Source organism: Polypterus senegalus, chromosome 10 (assembly GCF_016835505.1).
Source record: "Polypterus senegalus isolate Bchr_013 chromosome 10, ASM1683550v1, whole genome shotgun sequence".
NCBI lineage: Eukaryota > Metazoa > Chordata > Cladistia > Polypteriformes > Polypteridae > Polypterus > Polypterus senegalus.
Window position 1 is genome coordinate 112,287,953 of NC_053163.1, and position 22,802 is coordinate 112,310,754.

General features: G+C 42.9%; 1 protein-coding gene across 1 annotated transcript in view; it reads right to left on the bottom strand.

Annotated features, from left to right (window-relative positions):
* The window catches only part of arhgap20b (Rho GTPase activating protein 20b), a 64,475-nt gene extending 45,949 nt beyond the window's left edge, over window positions 1–18,526 (bottom strand). Inside the window, 2 exon segments of the mRNA XM_039766345.1 lie at window positions 1,504–1,586; window positions 18,208–18,526. Of these exon segments, the coding sequence (XP_039622279.1) occupies window positions 1,504–1,586; window positions 18,208–18,291 (167 nt within the window). The 5' untranslated portion in view covers window positions 18,292–18,526.
* Window positions 18,527–22,802: the final 4,276 nt, after the last annotated feature.

A 22,802-nucleotide genomic window follows, 5' to 3' on the forward strand; every position in this document is an offset into this window, starting at 1 on the left:
AATCAGTGTCCAGTTTTCACTGTTAATTAAATTTTTTTCCCTCTATTTTAATAGCCCTGTTGTTAAGGATTAAGTCTACTGAATTGATTCTTTTCTTCATTAAATGACAGCCAAACAGAAATGAGACGTGAAACGAGCCAACAGATGACCAGCTAAATTGGGGCTTCAAACTCCAACCAGTTCTTTAATGAGAAGCTGATTCTTACTGTTAATTATGGCTTGTTGCTGCTCTCTTTCTGCCACAGCAGACATTTCCAAAACTGTTTATATTCTGTTTTTTTCTAAGAACTCCTAAAATGTTTTGGTAACCTGAGGGATCAACCTTACTGAGTCCTTCATCTTTATTTTCAGATTTTGTTTGATGGGTACAGGGGAGCTGGTCATGTCCTGCTTATTTTATGTCTCATTACTGTCCGGCTGCTAATTAAGGGAAAAACAACTAAGGGGCCTGAGTCAAGCTAATTAGAGCTAAGGCTAAAGAAGTGAATTAGCATCAAAAACTGGTCACTAATTAAGAAGATGGTTAGAATGAAAACCTGCAACCACTGTGGCCCTCCAGGACTGGAGTTTGACACCCCTGCTTTAGATCTTTGAGGCTTCATAATTTGTATGAAGTATGCTTCACATTGATTGGTTGAATGGATGATTGACGTTCTCCCAAAATGAAGCCAGAGTCTGCATAAAATTTCTAGGCATAATAAATACGTAAAATACTACAAATAAAACAAAACAACCCTATGTGTATTGTTTTCTTTTTAAAATAACTTGCGATAATGTTGTCTGTGGAAGGAGTTATATAAATTAAAGTGATTGAGGTGGTATGTGATGAGAATCTAACAAGGCTTCAGAAGGATTGACAATAAAACTGATTATTTAAGTATTTTGGGATGTGTGGAACAGAAAGGTGGAAGAGACAAGAGAATCCGAAAGGGGGACGCTTGAGTCCTTATTGTGCTCCTGTGATGAAATCTGGTGGGATATTTGCAAAGCACTGTTTAGATTTTTCTGCTTTATGCTTCAGCGGCAGTTTCCACTACAGCACTCCTCTTTGCAGCCAAATAAAGTCAGGAATTCTTTCATGGAAGTGCCGTCTGAGTGCAGCTTGGCCGCAGAGACTGTGCAGAGGGCCGAATCGGGGGGCGGCGGGACTTTGAGGTAGAATTGGTGTGAAGTGAGCATGTTTACTTATAAACCATCAGTCCCAGACATGCAGGCTGGCGCCCTCTGTAATTTCCTCGTCCTCTCCAGAGTGTGCCATGTGTGAGTTTGTGAGTGTTGATGTATTGCAGCATGTGTTACTTCATAAAGTGGTCAAATAAAGGCCTGGCACCTTCTCCACAGCTGATTCTTGCCTGATTCTTGCCTCATTCCTGAGTTTGCTGGGGTAAGCTCTGTCTCCCCATTGACTCGAAACAAAACTAGACTAGACTAGACAGGACTGATAATGGCCTGAGTAGGACAACCACCCACCGCATGCATGATTTAAGGGATGGGGGCTCTTACCTGCTCTGCACCCGGGACCTGCCTAGGGCCTTGCTGATTGCTGATGGTGCTGAACGCCTCCTTTGCATTGTTGACTTCATTTTCTAAAGAAAGAAAAAGAAAGAGGTTGCGGGTGTATGTAAGATGCAGTCAACATCTTTTTAGACATCACTTAGTCATCTAGAAGAAGCAGAAGTTTCAATCTCGCTCAAAAAATCTGCAGAAATGTTTGGGGTTAGGCTACACAGTCATTTAGTCAATGCTCAAATGATAAACTAATAGGCCACTGCAGAGCCCACCTGCTGACCAGGAGTCAGATGAGCCCCGAGACCTGCAAGAACATTCTAGTAGGCTAAAAGAGATGTGTTGTAGCACTAGAAAGAGAAAGAGAGAGAGTAATCTAGACCACCTCTTGTCAAACTTGTGGTTTGAAGTGACAGGGGCCTACGATTCTGATCTACAAAACCAAGTTCTCTTTGAGGCAGGTGTTGCACATAAGAGTTTGCACAACATGCAACACACTTTATTCACACACGTCAGCTAATAAGTGCATTGCTTAGTGTGGCTAAAAGTGTATTGAATGTCAGACAACATCACTAATACTTATTATTTGACTGACACCTTTATCCAAAGTGGCTTACAGCATCTGAGATACTATTGGTTACATTTCTTTCACAAGCTGGAGAAATTAGTTGGTCACACAGTGTTAGTAGCAGGATTTGAACCCACAAGTCAGGGTCTAATGTCCAAAAGACACTCTACATATGAATTGCTGAGCATGGATCATACTTTGTCCTGCACGCTTTACATGGTACCTGGGGGCTGCAGAGTACACTTCACACTTACTGTGTGCCTATACACTTGGCACACTTACGTACTGTGAAAGAAGAGCACTCATCTGGTATCACTTCACACCCAGAATAACACTTAGACACAGCATATATCTAAAAATGTGCATTGAGTATAGAAATGAAACAAGGGGGAACACAAAGTAAGAAGCAAAATCAAACCATAGCTGCCCACTGAGCTTAACTTGCACAGGTTTGGACCCCTGTCTACCAGGTAGGGTGGCTAACCCACTTTCCACGATAATCAACCTGCCTTGTTGGCTTGGCTTCCTTCACCCTCATAACTTTGACCTCTCTTTCTCCTGACACTGAGGAGCTCATGCCTGACATATTTAGCTTCTGTTGGCTTTATACTCCCTGTAGGGGTCTTACATCATTTACGGGATCTTGGAATCCACTTTTTGACCATACAGACACCAGGCTAGATCTACCTCTAGTGGCACTTGCCATCAATTACTCTGAGATGACATTGAATGTTCCCTCACAGTTTGTCACTCTCCTTTGGTCACACTTGTGACACTGGCTAGGATTTTTCACCCCCTAGCAGAGACTGTGTTTCCAGTACCAGTGTGGCTCTCTCTCTTGATTAGTGGTTCCTTTTGGAGATTCACTTGTCTTTCCAGGCACCCCCTCAAGATGAGTTTGCATAATTTGCTGTTATTTGTAACTCATTTTATTTCTTTTACTATGACACTCCTTACAGAGCAGACTGCACTTTAAAATGCAAAATTTGTACGCAAACAATGCTGGGCTTATTAAACAACAACTTGCATGGCATACATCCCTGAATGGCCTGTTCTTGTCACAATTGTTCTAATTTTCTAATGTTCTAACATTCTGCACAGAGCACGTATATACCTGCTGTATGAATTTTATGGCACACGCTGCACATATTCTGCATATCACATTTATTGTGACACACTGCACTTTGCCTCTCACACATCACTCTTGTTAGGATACTCTGTTTGCACTGCACTCATCACACATATTATGAGCAATCTTTGCACATTATGGTACAGGCTGGTTTATTATAACACATTTCATTGTGATCTGCTCACACAATGCAGTCAACACTAACTGTGCTGCAGTACTCTTTGTATGACACACAACATGCATCTTATGTTGGATTTTACATGCCACACATATCTCTATATATATAAAATCCAAAATCTCTCTGTCTGTTTGTCTGTCCGCTTTTCACGAGAGAACTACTTAACAGATTTTTTTCAATAATTTGCTTGAACATTCTGGTTGATTTTGTGACTTCTGTCATCGTGCTATGTATCATAGCTTGCTTGCGGTCCTGATTTATTTGAGCAAATCCAAGAGGGGGAAGGGGGCGGGGCCCTCCTCACTCACATGCCAACCTCGGGGCGTATCTTACTTCCGCTTAGCTAGCGAATGAGAGAACTACTTAACAGATTTAGATCAGGTTTTTTTCTAGAATTTGCTTGAACATTCCGGTTGATTTTGCAACTTCTCTCATCGTGCTAAGAATCATAGTTTGCATGCAGGAGTGATATGTTTGCGCTAATCCGAGGCAGAGGCTGTGGGGCAAGGCGAGGGGGAAGCGTGACATCAGTAGTGGGGCCCCCCTTACTGTCCTGTTTCATTACTACGCGGACAAAGCCAAGGGGGATGGCTAGTATTGTATATAGCATCTTTTTTTTAGCTCAGATTACATTTGGTATGAAATTGTATACATAACACCACATTCATACGTGCACGCACAAATCCACTCTAAAGTGAATAAACCTGACTTTATAAAAATACACTTCTGGAGTTCTCCTTTGGAAAAGCGTCAGTGTCCTTAAATCTTTGAGGGCTGAATATTTTTTTTCCAAAAAACAGTTTCTGAAAAGCAATGGTTGCACACAAAAATCAACATAAAACGTCTGTTGCTGCATACTGTGGCTGCCAGTTTGCCAAGAATGTGCAGCAGGTTTGCTGCCAGGCTGTCTTTGCATGGCTGGGGCAGCAGCAGTGGTCATGGTTGCAGTGCATTGCAATGTGGTTTCTACCTCTTATTATTGTTAAGTGGCAGTCCTACCTGCCGAACATTTTCAGTACCACGATCTGCTGGGAACCAATTAGCTGAATCTGGAACCTCACATTCATTTTCAATCACTTGTATAAAAATCGGTGTCTGACAAGTCATCGCCCAGTTCAGAGATAATAGGCAAAATGTCTTCTGCGGATTATTTTGCTTTATGCATTCACTTCGATCTCTTGCCAGAAGTCAGTCCCATTTTTGCTGTTGTTTGTGCCTTGCTACTCACATGTGCGCAGGAAATCTCAGTCAAACCAATGAATCTAACTTTCCTTCAGGCAACAAAAGTCCAACTAAAACATGACAGTTGGTTTTTTCACAGTTTACAGTTGATTACCATCGTCAACTCCTCCTTTTGACAAAAGTCGACATCAGCCCTGAAAGAGTTAAACTGGGCAAAAAAGGGTTAACCGATTTCATTGGCCACCATGAACCTGAACACAAGCATGGCGCCTGTGTCTCCAGAGCAGAGTGGGAAACGTTACTTTTAAAAGTAAATTAATTACATTACCCATTACTTACAAAAGAGTAATTAAATGTGTTATACTGTAGAGTTACTTTTTATAAAATGTAAGGCATTACAAACAGTGCATTACTTTTATGTTACTTTTTCTTATTTTGAAAAGCTGTCCATTTCACTGGCCAGCCTTTACAGGGTGAGACAAAATTATGTATTGCTATATATATACTTATATACAATTTTTGTGGACAATTTATGTGCCACATATGGTACACGTGTTGAACATGATGGCGAACAGGTTGAGACATTCCTGTAAGTCATCTTGCACATACAAAGTATGTTTTATGAATAAATTGCTTCCACCATTCAAATGTTAACATAATTTTGACTCACCCAGTATTATTAAATTCTCAGCCCTTATATGAATGCTTATGAAACTGACTGGAAACACAGCCACATTCAATCATCTTCTTGTGTTTCATAAATGTGTCTAACCCTTTATGTGCAGTGAAGTAAATAAGATCCATCCCTTTTTATATTCTCGACCTGAGCCACCAATGACTTGTGGCATGAACACTCATGTCACCCAATCACACAATTAGCTGTGACACTTTATTAATATGTTTCTTTTAATCACAGATTGCATGCAGCCCACTGTTTTTCTGTTTGACTGTGCAATTGAGCCCTACAAAGGGATGGCATGTACAGATACGTGTGCTTTCTGCCTTGCACCAAGTTTTGCTGGGATAATAACAATCCAGGTATTTTTACTTCAATAAAGTGTTGTGTTAGGTTTCTCATTACTTTAAAAGGTAATCAGACAATGTAACTTATAACATATTATCCTGCTATTCATGCAATTGTGTTGCTAAGTTTGGCATTGCACCTTCAGCTTGTCCCTTAAAGTTAGCGATTTCTGAAATATTGAGACAGATTATTCTAGCTAGGAGAAGGAATAATAAAATTGCCTGATCATTTGCCTCAAGAAATTACTTTTGTGGATGCTTCTACCTGTGGCTGCTGAAAGCGTACGTGAAGCTAACACATAGACAGGCTAACGGAGTTCAATGGCCATACACAGACTACAAATTCCTTAGCAGTAACCTGGCTAATGGTTTACATGGTGAAACATCTCAAGAGATCTACCTTTGTTAACCCAGTTTCTCAGCGTCCATTAACCTTGTTAATCTTAACCAGAACTACTCTTGGCATGGCATTTCAGAAACCAGGTTCCTGTGGATAACTGGATTATTAAGTCACATGTCTGTAGTACTAAGGTGTTGTGCCGTGTTAGCCATTATGAATGTAGAGACAAGCCAAGCAAAATGACACCTTTTATTGGTGAACTAAAAAGAATACAATATGCAAGCTTTCATTTTGCTTGGCTTTTCTCTAAGTCACATGTAAAATGCACTGATTTTGTGTGGCACTCATCACGTCAAACTTTGAATGGCTATCGCTACACGGCACAGGCTGTGTAATATTTTTACAGCACACATTGTTTGGCACATCACACTTTACACCAGAAATGCCCACATGTCACATACTTTGCCTAAATGCTGGAGTTGGCCTGCATGCAGTTTTAGAAATGTAACATGGCAAGGTTTTTTCTTTTTATTTCAATGTGTGCCACTAGTATTGTCTTTGGTCACATTGGTCATGTAATGTTTTGAACTGGCTATCTCATTTGTCACTCATTGTGGTTAAGCCTACCTTTGCCTTACTTTGAAGTCTTACTTCATTTTTTTTTTGTCATAGACTTGTTTAAGCCCTGCCTGATCTTAGGTGGTCTCGGTTTCATAATGATGGGCTCTGATGTACTTATTTGATTAGTTGTCTAGGCCCATGATTTGAACCTCCAGTATTTGGCTGAGCCAGGCTTCAGCTGTCCATGTTGTATGCTACTTAGTTTAGACATCACCTGGTTTATCTCATGACACCACAGAATGGTAACGTGGTGCATGTTGGTCAGACATAAGTAAGAATTTAGCTCTATGCTGTACATGTGACAATGTTACTACTACTATTACTACTACACAACACTTTGCATGGACACTGAGCTCTGCACGGCCTACATCACATTGTTTACTACATATGGCATGTTAAAGCTAATTGTATGGCACAATGCGTAGCACCTGGCTCATGAAACAGACATGTTGAAAACCTTATGATTTATTAAAATCAATTATAAATTCTACAACTACTTCTACTACTGCGACACACATGACCTGACTGCACTTAATCTACCACATGGCTTCCACACGATAGATTGCCTTTCTTGCACATTTACTGTTCTGATTCATCTGCCCCTTCGAACAAACAGCCTGGCGTTCTGTCTAAACAGCGACACTCCTTAATGTCATCTTGTTTTTCTGTGAGCTGGCATGTGAAGTGGAGACTGAGGTTGCACACTGTGAAACACAAACACTGCAGAACACAGGCGCTATCTGCTTAGCATTAGAGGGGCAGTTTAAACACCCACTGGCCGCAACAGCCCCGCTGCCATGGAAACTGCAGCATTGCAAACACTGTAATCCTGGGCTTATCTGACGGAGGTAAACAAAATGTCCCCGATGTGTCAACACCTGTCATGTCTGACTGCTGCTGAGTAAACAAAAAGTGCCATGAAGCCTCCAAACTACACTTGCCAGGGGCAGGCACCCCTCACAGTCCATATGAAACATTAATAAGGGTGGCCAAACGTTTTCATGAAATTCAGAACCAAACCGTAATTACCACCACCTGACTGAAGCCTGATAAATTCAGTAAGTAGGCAACACACAGGCATGTCACAAACCTGTGCAAATCAACGAACACGGCAAGTCTGACAGGTGGCAAAGGAGAAGGACGTCAGCCCAACAACTCAACACCAGAGACATCTGTGGAAAATGGGGGTCCAGTTCAGGAAGAAGGTAGAATATCTGCCATCTGGTACTGTGTTCATTGCCACCTGTTTTCATGTAAGTCGCAGTCTCACTTTACTGCATACACGTAATGAGGAACTTGAGCTTGAGCTGGAACATGAAGAGGATTCAAAGCCACACACTAGTCATTTTCTACACACAAGCCAAATATCTTCTGAGAGGCACATTTATGATGAAGTGCATCATCTGAGCTCTATGATATAAAATGCATCTACAGAGATTGGCACCATGGGTAATTAATAACCCACTTCTGAGTGGTAATAGTAGTAGTGGTAGTAGTAAATGCAGTAGTAGTAGATAGTGGTCATAATAAGTTGTAGTAGTGGTAGTAGTAGAAATGGTAATAGCAAATTGTATTAATGGTAGTAGAAGCAATAGCAGTGGTAATAGTAAATTGTAACAGTGGTACTAGTAGTAGTAACAGTAGTAGTAAATTGTAGTAGTGGTGTTGGTAGTAATAGAAGTAGTAAATTGTAGTAGCAGTATTAGTGGTGGTAACAGTAGTAATAGTGGTACTAATAAATTGTAGTAGTTGTAATAGTAGTAGTGGTAGTAATAGCAAGTTGTAGTAGTGGTAGGAGTAGAAATGGTAATAGTAAACTGTAGTGGTGGTAGTAGTAATAGTGGCAGTAGTAGATTGTAGCAGTAGTGGTAAAAGTAAGTTTTAGTGGCAGCTGTAATAGTAGTAGCAGTAGTATCTTGTAGAAGTGGTAGTAGTACATTGTAGTAATAATTGTAGTAGTGGTAGTAGTAGTAGTAGTATTGTCATGTGTATAGAGAGTACAGTGAAGTTCTTACTTGCATGCATAATAATGTTGCCACCAGGCTGGCAGCTACCTAAACAATACTAGTATCTATTTAAGGAACACCAATGTGATACTTTGAACTTTCTCATTTATTTATTTAGTCAGTTTTGGTGATCACATTTTTGTCCAATTTAAGCAAATAACAAAACCAAAACATATATATATAAACTGCTCAAAAACATTAAAGGAACACTTTGAAAACACATCAGATCTCAATGGAAAAAAGAAATCCTCCTGGATATCTATACTGATATAGACTGGGTAATGTGTTAGGAACGAAAGGATGCCACATCGTTTGATGGAAATGAAAATGATCAACCTACAGAGCCCTGAATTCAAAGACACCCCAAAAATCAGAGTGAAAAAATTATGTGGCAGGCTAGTCCATTTTGCCAAAATTTAATTGCAGCAACTCAAAATTGTATGCAGCACTTTGTATGGCCCCTGTGTTCTTGTATACATGCCTGACAACATCGGTGCATGCTTCTAATGAGATGATAGATGGTGTTGTGGGGGATCTCCTCCCAGATCTGGACCAGGGCATCACTGAGCTCCTGGACAGTCTGAGGTGCAACCTGGTGGCATTGGATGGACCAAAACATAATGTCCCAGAGGTGTTCTATTGGATTTAGGTCAGGAAAGTGTGGTGGCCAGTCAATGGTATCAATTCCTTCATCCTCCAGGAACTGCCTGCATACTCTCACCACATGAGGCCAGGAATTGTCGTGCACCAGGAGCCACTGTACCAGCATAGGGTCTGACAATGGGTCCAAGGATTTCATCCTGATACCTAATGGCAGCCAAGGTGCCTTTGTCAAGCCTGTAGCGGTCTGTGTGACCCTCCATGGATATGCCTCCCCAGACAATCATTAACCCACCACCAAACTGCTCATGCTGAATGATGTTACAGGCAGCATAATGTTCTCCATGGCTTCTCCAGACCCTTTCACTTCTGTCACGTGCTCAGGGTGAACCTGCTCTCATCTGTAAAAAGCACAGGGCACCAGTGGTGCATCTGCCAATTCTGGTATTCTATGGCGAATGCCAATCGAGCTGCATGCTGCTGGGCAGTGAGCTCAGGGCCCATTAGAGGACATGGGGCCCTTGGGTCACCCTCATGAAGTCTTTCTGGTTGTTTGGTCAGAGACATTCACACCAGTGGCCTGCTGGAGGTCATTTTGTAGGGCTCTGGCAGTGCTCATCCTGTTCCTCCTTGCCCAAAGGAGCAGATACTGGTCCTGCTGATGGGTTATGGACCTTCTATGGCCCTCTCCAGCTCTCCTAGAGTAACTGCTTGTCTCCTAGAATCTCCTCCATGCCCTTGAGACTGTGCAGGGAGACACAGCAAACCTTCTGGCAATGACACATATTGATGTGCCATCCTGGAGAAGTTGGACTACCTGTGCAACCTCTGTAGGGTCCAGGTATCGCCTCATGCTACCAGTAGTGACACTGACTGTAGCCAAATGCAAAACTAGTGAAGAAACAGTCAGAAAAGATGAGGAGGGAAAAATGTCAGTGGCCTCCACCTGTTAAACCATTCCTGTTTTGGGGTCATCTCATTGTGGCCCCTCTAGTGCATCTGTTGTTAATTTCATTAACACCACAGCAGCTGAAACTGATTAACAACCCCTCTGCTACTTAACTGACCAGATTAATATCCCATAAGTTTCATTGACTTTATGCTATACTCTGATTAAAAAGTGTTCCTTTAATTCTTTTGAGCAGTATATAGATTCTGTATATATACATACATAGATACAGTGGACTAGCCATCTTCTGTCATGTCTGCACCTTCTCTGTGGTATTCCTGTATTTGTAAAAGGTGTGCAGTGTACGGGTCAGTCCCCATGATTTAGTGGTGCCTTTTTGCAGGGCTGATTTCGGCCTTGTGTTCAGTGCTGCCCAGCTAGGTTATGGTCCTCTAATGACCCCGTATTAGATTAAGCTGATTTTGACTGAAAGATGTCTGACTGACACACAATGTTGACAGACAAGAGCTGTAAAACATTGATAATGAGTATAACGAACAGCAAAAAAGATGCATAATTCTTGTTCAGATCTGACTGGCTGAACTACATGTGTATACATCAGGCTGAAACCTGGACACTCTAACAAAAAAAAGGGCAGGCACACCAGGACATGACCACAGCAAGAACTGCCACCTTTTCAATTCACTTCACTTTATTTATATACAGGTACTAGCATTTATTAAAATGGGCTTAATGTTACAATAGGAAGTCCCTCTGTTTCAGTCATGTCGTGCATTTATGAATTTCTGTTCACCAGATATGCCTTACATGCCTCTTTCTTTGGATGTCTTGTTGCCTTTTTCTTCCGATTCTGTTGTGGACGCTGGATGACATGATGCCTGGGATGCATGGACATGTGCAGTATGATTTACTGTTTTATGCCAAGACCTTGCCTTTGTTCATCAGACATTCCTGCTCATTTGACGATGCTGGATTACATTACGCTCAGGCAGGGGCATAGACGCCAGATGAACGGACATCTTATTGATTTACTGTATATATAGAGAGATAGCGTTCTTTGCAGAGTAGAGCGCTTCAGCAGTTAATCAAATGAATCTCAGATCATTAAAACAATGTATTTCTACCTTCTGAAACTGAGCTCTGAAGTGATTTCTTGAGCATTTAATATGCTCCTGAGTTCATTCCAGTCTGCCACTAAATATACGAACTTTGCGTCCATGATTCAATTTCAATGACCAGTCCTGATCAGTGCAGTGTGTATGTTTGCTTAGTTTCAACATTGATTTACTTCGGATATTTCGATTTCCCCTTGTTTTCAAAAATCTGTTCAGTTAATTAGCGATTGTCCAAATGACACCAGATCGCTAGCATTCTGTCCATGGCCAACCCTGCCTTGTGACAGATGTCTGGATGAGCAGTTTGGAGAATATTATTTATGGAAAATCATGAAATATTTGTTATACTGTATAGATAGATTAGAATATCTGTTACGTAGTTTCTAGAGACTTCTTCGTCTGTGCCTGCCACTTTGCCATGAAGCAGGTGTTAGGTTAAGCAACAATTCCAAACCAGTCCAGCCTGGGTATTTGGTCGGCAAATTTGAAGAAATATCTATTTATATATAATTCACTGAGGCAAGACAACCATGGAAAGTACGCCGGATGGGGCGTGGACTCACTGAGCCGCCGACAAGTAAGACATCTATGGCGCACGCAGGAAGGAGACACGCCCACCAACTCCTGGCACCTCCGTTGGAGGTGGGCACATGAGCGATGGCGGTCCGTCAGTTTTCAGTCACGGATGATTGTGTGTTGGTTCATTCCGTGCATTGTTATAGTGTTGCTTTTCTTGCTGATTTATTACATTACCGATTTTTCAAATGTTAATTTTCTCCCTGTGCTTAAAAATCATTAAAAAACCGGCCTGATTATGTGGTGTACGGTACGCCGTGGGTTGGCTAGTATATATATATTTTTCACCTTAACAGCATCCCACAATGAATATTTTTACCCTTTTCTATTCTCAATTTAGGGATCCTCACCAAACACCACATACTTCTGAAGCCATTGAAATAATGGTCAAGTCTGCCTTAGCGCTCGTCCAGAAATTGGAATCCAATAGCCACTGATGAAAGTGGAGGATGTACTGTTACTGCCCTGTGACAGATTTGCTCAATTTAAAAATGATCATATTCTATGCATAGTTGTCCACCAATAGTCACTCTGTTTTTCATAAGATTTTAATGTTTGCATTCCAATTTATCCAGATGGACCAGTAAATAAACACAGAACAGACAGCACATTTCAGCACGGCCTTTGGGAGGCACAAGCAGCCACCTAACAAGGAAAAGCGGAATGGCGTGTTTAGACTCACAAATCAGGCACAAGGGTCACCATAGCTGGGATTATCCCAACAGCACTGAGCACAAGGCTGGGCACAGTCCTGGGCAGGACACCAGTCAATTACACTGACATTGGCCATTCTGGAATTGCCAGTCAAGGTAACCAGTGTGTCTTTTTGGATGTGGGAGGAATACACATTGAGACACGTAGAGAACATGATAACTTCATGGGATTTAAACTCTGAATGCTGGATCTGTGGGTGACGTACGTGACATACCTGGCATAGTGAAGCAGTCAGCTTACCGGTAAAGGGATCACATTATAATTGTCATATACTCCACATGTGTTCTGGTACTTGCCTGTCATTTTGTCAGACTGCTGACTTTATTGTTTCTAATGATTCTCACAAAAGTGAAATGGCAGGAAAACAGAGTTCTGCTTCATGGAAAAAGTCACAAAACAAATTGTGTTTCGACTTTCATCTCATCTGCAATCTTTTCTCTCCGTGTACAAAATGTAAGGCATGGTTTGTTCTATTGAAGAGCAGGGCAAAGATGGGTGTAGCAGGAGAGCTTCAAACCACAAGCAATTTGCTGCTTCTAAAATCCATTGGCCTAAGTATATGGCCTTAAGGATACCCATGGGAGGATCCCATATTGGATTGGCTTACAGAGATGGGGAAGTTGAGCACAGATGGTCTTACTTTTGATCCCAAATGCACATGACAAGGCAGTGCCAGTGTGCAGACAGGAAATATACAAGGCAGATGACAACGCATGAAGCCGTGGAACACTGGGGTCGTGATTGATATTTGTTTCGGTTTCAGAATAAGGGGAAACAATAGTTCTTATTTTCTACCCCCAAAAAACTTTGAAAACCCACAAAATATCATTTTGAATTGTTTTGTGTTTTAATCATATTCAAAACTAATTTTAGGGTCAGTTTTACAAAATTGCTGTTTTGCACATCACTCGTCGGTTCTGTAACTGCCATGTCACATTAGATGACTTTTCCAGCGATTTTTAGCCATAGCCTTCATTTACATAATCTTAGCAAGTTGGGGACACTTGGCTGTGTGCACCCATGAAGCCAGTCCCAAAATGTGACATGCCTCAAGACTCAATCCAAGTAATCCATGACTTGCTCTTTAATCACAGAGGTGGGCTCTGTGTGTGCATGAGAGATGATAACCAATGAATGCAGACATGGCAAGGCCCATGATTCCTACAGTATATATTGTTTTATATTTTATCAATCCCAGTGTGGGATTCCCCACCCTGTCTTTGTCGAATGGTGCAGAAGCACATATCTTTGACTGGTGTGGAACCCCATGGGGGACCTGCTGCTAAACCACAAAGAGGTTAAAGTCTTTTCCCTAGACCCAGCATTGGCTCTTGACATCCCTACTCATCCATATGTACAGTACTCAAAAAGCAGTGATGAGGAATGAAGAATGTGGGTGTTTTTGACCTCGCAAACAGAAGAGAAGCTCATCTGTCTAATTTCTTGTGTTCTACGTACCACAACAGAATGGAAAAAAGAAAAAAGAAAGCACTGAGACGGTGGCTGTTCTCACCATAGCTGTTGACCTTTCATACAGCATCTGCTCCATCAGGCAGTCACAAAAAGGGGGCAAACAAGACTGTGCTATAAGGTCAGCACATACTCAATAAATTAGACATGTCCAGTGACTTTCAGTTATTTAAACTGACATGGCCTGGTGACAGGATCAGCAACAGCAGTCTGCAAGTCAGACATACCCCAGAACTAGAAGTCGTGTACTGTAATGTGACCATCTTGGTCAGTGTCGTAATTCATGAAGTGCATTTGTAAAGCTGCTGTTAAAATTCACTTGCATATTCATTGCATATTCGATACTGCATTGAGCATTGAGCAGTGCAGCGGGGTTCAGTGCTCCCGCTTCATAGAGTCAACATCCTGGGTTCAAATCCTGTGCCATGTCAACATCTGTTGGGGGGGTCTGCACATTCCCCCTGTGGCTTCATGAGCTCTCCTTCTGTAACTGGGGTTTTCATCCCATGTCCTTAAAAATATTTGTGTTAAATAAATTGCTAATTTTAAAATGGTATGTGTGGAGGGACCTGTGATAGACTAGTGCCCTGTCCAGGAGCAATTCCTGGCTTGTGCTCAGTGTTGCTGAGATAGACCCCCCGGACTCTGAGTTAGGTTTAGTGTCTTTCAGTAAGTTGCAATGTTATTATCTTGATGTTCTGCATATCCTCACGTGATGGAGTGTGTGGTTTATTAGTCTTTATCAGGTACAGATTAATCTATTACATTTAATTGTTCTTTATCCTTGATTGTGATGCATAGTGAGAAGCAAAAATGCTCTGTTCAGAAGATTCCTGCTCACGTGCATTCCTTAACGCATTAGTCTTTTTTATATAGCGCTTTCACAAAGCTCTTTACAATTCACTCTAGAACAGATTTTCTCTTTTATTGGTTTCTGGGTCTATCAAAAAGCACAGCACTTATACACACATCTTAGGTGGCAATGCAGACACACACTCATCCCACACCCTCTCTCATTTAATTTGGGGCAAACCTCATAAAATGATTCATTGTGAGCTCCCCTTCTGAGATGTGAACTTGAGTCCTGCCAACCATGTAAAAACCAAAAAAAAAAAAAAAAAGGAAAACCAAGCTAAACCAGACAAAGGAGAACTTCTTTTGATGCAACAGGCTCATTTAATTTGAACCCTTGTGCAATTTCTCACTAAATGTCACTGTCTAAGATACAGAGTCATTGATCTGATGATTGTGACTACAACCAGTGCATTTGTCACAAAAGTTGCCTACTTGGCAGCCCATATTCAGTTCTCCACAGTGAAGGCCAATGACATCTTCCAGTAGCAACAAAATGGACACTACCAAGTGTACCCAGCAGCACCTCTTAAGAACTTCATATATTTCCTCCAGTCCAACTAGTTCAATACCATTCCCCTCAAGGAAATGGTGATCTTTCCCATTACCCCTCCACAGCACAATCTAAATTCCGCACAGTGAAGATCACAACATTTACCCAGTAGCATTCATTCACACACCATAATAAACACCATCAAACTCTCCTTTCAATGAATGCCCCTCACCTGGCCAAAAATACCGATGTCTACCAGTTTTTGGTCCTGGCTTCACAAATCAAATAACAGAAGTCCCGTTCTGGTACCACTTAGAAACCCAATCCAAACCTCATGAATGAATATGTGATGGCTGGCTGCACTGGCTCCTCTCCTCTTGACAAGGCATTGTTATCCAGTATCTTCTGTGCAGAATGAAGGTGAATGGAAAATGAGGTTCTAAGTCGGGGAAGCAGAACAGCTCAGAAAGCAGCAGGTAAAACCCACCAGAAATAAGAGAGCTTTGCACACGGCAGCATTTGAAGGCACTGAGCACCTGGCACCATGAGTCTGACTTATTTATTCTCACTCAGCTATACTTGTAAACACAAGTGACACATTCAAGTAACAGATTGCTGTATGCAGGACCCACCTCGAGGCTCCATACTGTCGAGACTCTGAGCAGGACACGCAAGTAGTTTGCCATCTGAAACCAAAAAACTACTGCAGATTTAAGGTCATTCATCTGGTCAGCACTCCCATTTCAGCCCTACTTTGATGCCTAGAGGACATCGGCAGACTCGTCTTTGTGGACCTAATGAACTCCCGACCTGAGAAGGCCAGTCTGGAGCTTTCAGGCCCAGTTATCAGAGAGCAGTTTAGTACAAGAGAGATGACAAAGTCTACTAACCCTACTTGTTGAACCAAAGTTGGCTTCAGTCATTGGATATCAAGACACTGAGCAGCTCATTTGACCATAATACCCACCACATTTGCATCAGTATTGGTTACCATATTTCTAGGTCCTGGTCTGCCTATGAACAGATAATAAAATACCTAGTATCTCCACTTCAGCAATGGTCAAAATGTAATCATACCCAGTGTTCCTCCTGAGCATTAATCAACATGTAATGACACCCAGTTTCTCCACATGACAATTGGCCATCATATAATAACACCCTGTACCCCGCTTGAGCAATGGCCATCACATATTGACATCCAGTATCCTGACCTGAGTACTTGCCAACAGATAATGACATCCAGTATTCCCACTTGACCACCATTCATCATGTAATGACACTCAGTATTCCCACATGAGCACTGGCCTACATATAATGACACTTAGTATTCCCAACTGAGCACTGACTATCATGTAATGACACCCAGTATCCCTACTTGAGCACTGGATATCAGATAATTGCAACCAGTATTCTCACTTGAGCACTGGCCTGCCTTCATATGGCATATGTAACACAGAACACAGTATGCCAACCTTAGCATTGCCCACCTAAACCAGCTTCACTCACAAGATATCAAAACATTGAACAACCCATTAAAGTAATGACTGGCACATCATACTCATTACCATTGCATCAGTACTGGTGGACATACAGAAGAGCATCTAACATCCTCAACTGAGTCCTAGCCTGGTTCTTAACAGATAATAAACCAGTCATTATCACGAGGTTGACACATAATGACACCCAGTGACACTTCTGAGTGCTGGTCAAAACATAATAACTCCCTGTTTCCTGATTTGAGCACTGACCCACAATAAATAACACCCAACTTTCCGTCTGAGAACTGGCAGACTAAAAAGGACTCATACTGACCCTTTTGAGCACGGGCCACCACATATGACACCTACTATTCTCAAGTGAACAATGATAAACATACAGCATAATGACAGTCCGTGTCCATACCAAAATATAATGACGCTGAATGTCAATGATTGGGCAGTGGCCAACAGATAACAGTAATCAGATCCCCAACATTTCTACTAACCAATAAATAATTATTCCCTGTATTCCCACCAGAACATTGGTCAAGAGATAATTGCAACAAGTATCACTCCCGAGCAATGACGCCCAGTGTCCACACCTGGATAGTACCAATAAATAAAAACGTCCAGTATCCCTGTTTCAGGCAAGCAAATATCCACACTGAACACTGGCCAATAGGTGAAGACACCCGGGGTTCACACCTGACCACTGGCCAACAAATATCAACCTCCAGTATCATAAAATCAGCATAGGCCAACAGAAAATGACACCCAGTGTCCACACCTGGCCAGGGGTCTCATTAGAAAAATCGTTACCTCCACATAGGTCATAATCTATAGATAATAAAACATTTGACATGCCCTCAATGGCAGTGATCTACAAATAGTGTCACTCCAACATCTCCACTTAACACTGGTCAACAGTTGATGAAATTCCAACCAGAACACTTCCCAGCATATAGTGTCACCTAACATCCACACCAGAGCACCACTAACAGGTGATGACACCCAATGATCTCATGGGTACTGGTCTGCAGATAACAAAACCCCCAGTGTCTCTTTTATTTTTTATCAAAACTAGCATCTCCACAGCCCCCATAGGAGGACTGTTGTACATGCAATATGGCTCCCCGTATCCCCTCCTGAGCTCTGGCTTGCACGTATCAAGAATCCCGGTCTGTTCACATTGTTCTATACTCTACACATGATAGTAAAATCAAATTTGTTAAAGGGCTAAACCCCCAATATTGCCACCTGACCTGGACTGCCACTGGTCTGAACATTGCACAATCCCATTATCCGTGCATAAACATTGGTCTGGACATCAAACAACTCGCTTTTCAGAGAGAGGAACTCTGGAAGGATGCCCTGTACATTCTTAGATGCCAGGAAGCAGAACTTGACTGGTATCCCCAGAGCTTCAGCCACTGGCTCTCCCCTCACCTTTTCCCACTGTTGGATTCGGCTCCTCAGCTCTTCGGTGTCCCCGGTTGGCTGGCTGCTGCTGCTGCTCTGTTGTGGTGTCATTTTTGAACCAGATGGGGGTCTTCACAGCATCGGTAACATTTCCAGTGCTTGGTACATCCCTGACAGAGGAAGGTCTGAAGGTCTGGGGACGAGGAGACGGGCGCTACGAGTGTTGAGAGGTGGCCAGCTCAGGAAGCCCTCCTCATTTTCTAAATAAGGATATCCTCACGGGGAGCTCCGCTGGCTCACACAGCTGCATTCCTCACATTGCACTGTTGCTGCCGCTGCTGTCTGCTCTGGAGGAACTGAGGGTAGCGAGCCGAGCCTGGGAGGAGGAGGAAGGCCTCACAATTAGGAGAAGGCACCCCTCCCTATTATTTACTCTGCACTGCCCCAGGCCCACTTTGTCCTTGTCTTAATCTTTTGGACTCTCAGTGTGTCCTTGTTAAATCTGAATCGTTCGGTCTTCGTGCTAGTCTGGGTCTTAGTTCAGCCAACCTCCTGGCATCAGTGTGACTCTGCCTTGTCCCTTTCACTCCTGTCTTTGTTCCTCTTCTACTGTCCTTTAGATCCTAAATCTCACCAACTTTCAATTTTTTTCTTCTACTCTCTCTTCTTGTCTCTTATGGGACCCCATGGCAGATTAGCTATCAGGCTTTGGCTATCACTAGACCAAATTCCTGTGTTATTTGTTATTTTTGGGGAGTGGTGACTTTGTATTTATAACTTTCCATATCACAGTGGCTTTACAGGACAAAAGCAGTTCAGATTTTCATAGTGTACGCAGAATCTGGTCAGTCCCTAACTGACCATTCAAATTCAGTTGCATTCTTCTTAATGGGTGCTTGGTGATACAGTGGATAGTGTTGCTATCAGAGCCGTCTTAACAGCATTATAGGTCCCTGGGAAAAGCAGTGCACTGAGGCCCTTACCTACACAACCACTCAGCAAGTCACAATATGCATAGATTAGCATGGGGCCCTTATGCTTGTGGGGCCCCCAGGCAACAGCCCAGCGTGCCCATGCATTAAGACGGCCTTGGTTTTTATCTCATCTGATTCTCATGTAGGCATGATTGGTCTGACATCTGAATGTTCTCCCTGTCTTTATGGGCTTTTCACCAAGTACTCCAGCTTTCCTTTCATATCTTCAAAGACACGTTAGGTTATAGTTGACTCTGGTGTAAATGGGTTTGTGTGTGTATGCATGTTCTGTGATGGAATTTCATGCTGCTCAGGGTTGTTTCCAGCAATCCTCAATTTGATTAAAGATGGTTTGGAATGTATAAGAGTATACACCCTTCTTCATCGAGAATCACACAGTGTCACTTCTACCCTCTTTAGGGGAGGTTGCCAACAAACGTTTTTGGAACGAAAGCCCCTGTTGTACAGTATGGGGCAGGCCTTCTACTGAAAAGAATTAGGCTGGTGCTGAGGATTACCAGGCTCTTTGGCTCACTTGGGGCAATGATTTTGACATGCAAGTCAGCACAATGATGAATGGCAGAGAGGGGTGGTGTGCTGGGGCGGTGTCTGAGCATTTCCTGGGTGCAACTGCTCAGGGGCTAGCCAACAAAGAAACACTAGCTGAAGAAGGCGAAAAGCACCAGGTCTCAGGCAAGGGTGTAACCACAAAGGCAGCATCTTTTTTAGAGATTTAGGAGAAGTGGGTTTCAGAGGCACTGGGTAGGTCAGCCAACAAACGTTTTGGTGACTCTGAAGACCAAAGAAAAAGCAAAAATTTAGGCAAAGGTAATTGCATCACTTTTTTTTTTCTTGGCACTGTGAGTTTAAGAACTCAACAAGTTTTCCTGCAAAGCCTTTCAGCCTCATGATTGGCCCACAAGCCTGCCTGCTGCAGAGAAGCAACCCACGGCATGGTAATGCCACCACCATGCTTCATGGTGGGCATGGTGTGTTTTTAGTAATGTGCAGTGTTTGGCTTATGTCAAACAATGATTTTAGTGTGTTTGGCCTCATTAGACCTAAGAGCCTTCTTTCAGCTAACCGCAGAGTCTCCCATGTGTCTTCTGTCAGGTTGTAGATGAGATGTCATGTGCTTTTTTCTCTTTGCCACTCTTATCACATAAAGTGCGACTGGAGAAGCACCTGGACAACAGTTGTTGTCTGCACAGTCTCTCTGTACTTAACCACTGCAGCCTGTAACTCCTTCAGAGTTTTCATTGGTCTCTTGGTGGCCTCTCTCACTGGTCTTCTTCATGCACAATCACTCAGTTTTTGTGGATGGCCTTGTCTCCAACCCCTTACTGCTTTTCCATAACCTTTCCATGGAGTTGCTTGTAGTATTTTCCCTTTTGTCTCTGTTGTGCAGGTTAGTTCATCATAGTGACTCAGCACAAGATCTTCTAGATAAGGTCTAGATAACTCCAGACTGGTGATCTCCATTGAACTAATGATGGGACTTCTAAAACCAATATGCTGCACCAATGAAGATTTAGGTGTGTCATATTAAAGAGGCCCATTGGAGTCTGATCTGTTTCAACGTTGATGGCACCAGAGATGGCAGTCTCTTATATGGACTCCTGTCTTTAAAGATGCAACTTAGTTTTCATTGTGTTTTTACGAGTTGTAAATTGTACTTAAAACTTTTTTGTTTCTCAGTTAAACAAGGATTTTGGTGCCCCAAATCTTTACCTGTGCTTGGTCTTTTCTTTTACTATATATGTTGTGGTATGCGGCTGGGGGTAGAGCCCAGCTGGGACGCCCTGGAGGACCGGAGGAGGGCTTGTGCCTACTCCAGACCACGAGGGGGCGACCGCCCTGGTTGTGTTGGGGACCACTGATAGAGGGCATGGAAACCCAACCCTGTAGGGCCCATGGCCACCGCCAGGTGACGCCCGGTGCCTGAAGAACCCTGGACCTGAGCACTTCCGCCACACCAGGAAGTTCTGGGGGCAAGAAGACTGGGGACACCCGGAGGGCTTCTGGGTGCGCAGCTGGCACTTCCGCCACACGGGGGTGTGTTCGCGGGGGATTGCAGGGAAGCAGCTGAAGCCCATTCTGGTTGAGATAAAAGGGGCCGCCTCTCTCCGTTCATTAGCAAGAGTCGGATGGAAGAGGATGGAGCTCGAGGAGAGGAGAGGAGTGGAGGTGGCCAGAAAGGCAATTTGTGACTGTGAGGCCTGGACTTTGTGGGATCGGTGCTGGAGGCACTGGGTTTGTGCACTAAAACTGTAAATAATTGTAAATAAAAGTGTGTGTTGGGTGAAACAACGATGTCCGCCTGTCTGTGTCTGGGCCAGTTCCACAATGTATATAGTAAATATATATAGTGGCCTGCACAGGGTGCACCAGCTCCCCAAATCTGACACAGACAGACGCAGACACAATTTCACAAGCATAACACAGGCTTTATTCAGCTGTGGGAAATGTTTCCTTTTTGTTTCCCACCTGCAGAGCACAATATAGCCAATTAAGCACAGTTTATAAAGCATAATTAACCAGCAATCTTCTTTACTTCCTTCTCTCTCTCTCTCTCTCTCTCTTTTTCCGCCTAAACTCTTCCTCCAGCAAGCTTCGTCCCTCTTCCTCTCGACTGTGGTTCCTAGAGCAGTGGCAGTGGGCTTTTTTTATCCTGCATCTGGGGAGTAGTTCGAGTGGGCTGTTAGTCTGGTCCCGAAGCATTTCTGGGTGAGATGGAAGCCCGACAAAGTAGGGCACTGCAATTCCTGAAGCACCTCCTGGAAGCACAACAGGACAGAGCCATCAAACTCCAAAGCCGAGCGTGCCCTGTGGGAATTTGTGGGGCTGCCGCAACCCAGGGGGGGTGCCATCTATAGCATGCCATAGTACTCTGTGCATGCTCTCTCCCCCGAGCTTCTTTTAAGAAGGTGTCCCGGCCAGGCAAGGGGTCTGGCCATGGAGAGAGAAGGAGAGAGCTGGAGAGGGAGAGATAGAGAGAGTAGATGGGAGGATTACTGCCTTTTTTCTGTTGATCAATGTCAACATAAATCCATTGTGATTCAATGTTCTATAAAAATAAAATATGAACACATAGAGAAAGTGTGAATACATTTTATTGTCACTGTAGAATCTACTTATTTTATATCTATATAATGAACTGACATAATAAGTGACATATAAAGTAAAGTCCACTCCCAGACCTTGAAGGCCATTCCTGATGAATTTCACCTCACTTGGCTTACTGTGTGGTTCCCGGCTCATCTATTAAACTCTGCCCTGACCTTAGTAAGCTGTCAGCACCAGCATTTCAAACACTTGTCTGCCCTGTTTATACTGCATAATGAAAATTTTGATACTGGGTTGTTCCTTGGCCCAGCAATTTGCTTCACAATTATTTCATTCCACAAATTTGACATCACGACTCAAGATTTAACGTGTCTCTCTTGTTTCCTAGAAATCTCCATCTGCCCAACCATCCATTCATCTTCTAAACCTCCTTATCCAGAGCAGGGATGAGGGGCAGCTGAATTCTATCCCAGCAAGCATTTGGCACAAGGCAAGAACAGTCCCTCAGATGTTCTTGGATTAACTCCCTTTGGTCAGTTGTTTTGTCCCCTCAGTGCATTGTTCTTTGTTCTGGTTTCTTTT